Raw genomic sequence first — 2,909 nt, 5'->3', positions numbered from 1 at the left:
AACGTCTGCGAGGAACGGCCATACCTCCTATATTAAAATTATGCGCAACTCTGCGTTTCCTTGCTGACGGTGGTTATCAAAAATGCAGTGGAAATGATTTTAACATTGGGTTGGCGCAACCTACGCTATCTTTGGAAATTAAAGAGATTATAAATATAATTGAACAACGTACATATTTGTGCCCAATGGATTAAAATTCAAATGACTGAGGAGGAGCAAAACGCTTCAAAAGTTTCATTTTATTCAAAAAGTGCTTTCCCGGGAGTAGTTGCATCGACGGAACTCATGTTCGCATAATTTCACCAAGAAAAGAAGTGCAACATCTTTATCTTAACAGAAAGGGCTACCACAGTTTAAACGTGATGATTGTATGTATAAAATCTGAATTATATTAGAAACAAAATGGTATAATTTCTTAAAATTTTTAGCTTTGTGATTATAAAATGTCTATTCGGTATGTGGATGCTAGGCATGCAGGCGCAAATCATGACTCTTTTGTTTTCAATGTTAGCGATTTGAAAGTGCATTTACAGAACAACATACAGAATAACACTTGGATCTTGGGTAAGACTTTATCGTATTTATTGCTAAATAAGTGGAGTAATGTAATTTCTGAGGCGACGCTGGCTATCCTCTGCACAAATTTTTAATGACGCCTTATCGCATGGCGGAAGCTTCTTCACCCCAAGCACGCTACAATACAGTACACTCAAAGGTCCAGAATATTGTAGAGCGGACAATTGGTGTACTCAAGAGTAGATTTCGATGTCTTTTATCTGTACGAGGTTTACATTACACTCCTGAAAAGGCTACGCAAATTGTGAATGCTTGTTGCGCATTGCACAATATTTGCCAACACTTTCAAGTGGAATCTCCGGAAGAAATACCATCTACTTCAAATACTACAATGACCAATGATGTTTTGGACATAGAAAGAGAAGAAGAGGATACGGCTCGAATAATTCGCAATAATATTATGACTTCCCTCTTAATAATTAAAATATTAAATTTCATTTATTCTTTCTAATGTGCTATTTATTCAGGCATATATTTAAATTTTATTTAAATGAATTCATTAAATAACAATATCAATATCAAAAATCTTTGCGAAGATTCTTTGCGAAGATTTTAAATTAGCAATTTTGAGGCGATGCACCTCAATTTGAATTGATTGTTTCCAAATTGTGGCTTTCCTCTTCCTACTTCTGGAAACTTCTCCATTAACTCCACCAATTTTTCGAATTCCTTTTTTGTTGCAACTTTATTTTTTCTAAAAATTTATAAAAAATATTAATTAAAATTAATTTAACATTAATTAAAATAGTTATTTTACCCGTCCTCCATTTTTCTTTAATATTTTTTTGTATTTCGCTGCACGAATGTTGAACTTCAACTGCTATTAAGCAGTTGAAGTATATTTATATACTAGTCAACCCCACTTGTACAGAGTTGAAGTTGGCAATACCGAATTTTTAAACTTCGACTGAAATGCAGTTGGGTTGAAAACCGCAATAGGGGCATTATATAATTTTGGGGATATTATCCGCTTTCGTTTCTGTTTCCTCCTGTGTTTAGTCCTACATTAAACACAGGAGGTTTAATGTTCCTTTCCTAATTTCCTCCTTTGATTAGTGTCCTCTTGCTCCCGTTTCCTCCTTTGTAGAGTACGTATTAGGCCGGGTCGATTTGTGGGGAGGCAAAAAAAAATCACCCATTGCTCTATGAAAACCAAGATCGGCAACCGGAGAACTGAGCCGTCAAATCGAAACTTGTGAAACTCTTCCGGTAAGTTATTGCTATCACTCATTTATTATAATTGTCAACCATTTTTAATTATTTTGTTGTTATATATTTTTAGGTGGTGGGCGGTTTCCAGAAAATGGAGTTGCAAAATATGCCCCCTGCTCCAGAAAAAAAAGAATTTTCCACCGATTCGAAGTATCATGCAATTTCTAGCGGCGTGGTTCCGGTGGATCTGGCTAACATCAAACCAGGGAAAATTGTACATTCTCGGTGGCTCACCAAGGCCGCTAGATTATTGCGATTATATGTATGTGGCAACGGAAAATCCAAATGCAAATTTAAGAATTCTGGTTGAATTTATAATTAAATGATATGTGCCAATGTACTTCAATATCAAGTATTACAGCACTGTCGTGTACGGCAGTGCATTATTTTTCAAGTTCATTGGTTGATCACGATTTCTAGAACCTCGTTTACGCAAAATTGTCAATCAAGTAATTAAAGATAATTCATATTATGCGCATTCGGAAAATATCTTGTTATCAATGTTGTTTGATGATAGGAAAGAAAAGCGCGACTGTGCCATCAAGAAAATTCTACGCTATCGAACCGATGTTGACGACCCAATGGAACTTATAGTTTTTAAAAAACCAGATATAAACTTTAATTGCACAAGTTATACGGAAATGATCAATTTGAATGATATATATCGTATATATATCGCATTTGAACCACCATTCACGCGAAGCATTCCGTACGATTCATTGAAAGAATATTTAAATCAAGATGATCCACCGTTTAATGATCCAAAAATTCCATCACACATACAAGGAACGGAACGACATGTTCAATTGCTAGCTAGCGTTTCCAAACGGGTTATACCGGAAAATGTAGAGGCTGTTATGGCGACGACATTAGAGAGCCGTGCGAAATTGCTCAGACTTGAAAGTAAAAAAGACTTCAAACAATAATTTTTTTTAGTTTCTTTTCTATAACTCACTTAAATTAATTTTTTCATTTACATGAAAAAATAGATATTATTATTAATAAATAAATAAAAATAAAAAAAAACATAGCAATTTAGCTGATTTTTTCATGTAAAAGCCAAAATTGGTGATTTTTTGAAATGATTGTATAAGGAACCCCCCAGGGGAGTCCCAGGGGGT

The 2,909-nt window shown here is 34.6% G+C and overlaps 1 protein-coding gene across 1 annotated transcript; it reads left to right on the top strand.

Moving 5' to 3' along the window:
• The first annotated feature begins 357 nt into the window (after positions 1–357).
• Positions 358–1,033, top strand: LOC126766584 (putative nuclease HARBI1). Its single transcript, XM_050484341.1, has 3 exons — positions 358–368; positions 429–564; positions 618–1,033. The coding sequence occupies exons 1-3, from the start codon at positions 363–365 to the stop codon at positions 1,025–1,027; spliced, it is 552 nt and encodes a 183-aa protein (XP_050340298.1). The 5' UTR covers positions 358–362; the 3' UTR covers positions 1,028–1,033.
• The last annotated feature ends 1,876 nt before the right edge of the window (positions 1,034–2,909 follow it).

Source organism: Bactrocera neohumeralis, unplaced genomic scaffold (genome assembly GCF_024586455.1).
Source record: "Bactrocera neohumeralis isolate Rockhampton unplaced genomic scaffold, APGP_CSIRO_Bneo_wtdbg2-racon-allhic-juicebox.fasta_v2 ctg1779, whole genome shotgun sequence".
Lineage (NCBI taxonomy): Eukaryota > Metazoa > Arthropoda > Insecta > Diptera > Tephritidae > Bactrocera > Bactrocera neohumeralis.
Note: the sequence above shows the minus strand (reverse complement) of the source record. Positions and strands in the feature narration are given on the sequence as shown.

Bases quoted from the DNA above. Each gene is read 5' to 3' on its own strand.
- LOC126766584 (XM_050484341.1), top strand. The intron at 565-617 runs GTAAGACTTTAT...GTAATTTCTGAG, and splicing joins GAATAACACTTGGATCTTGG to GCGACGCTGGCTATCCTCTG.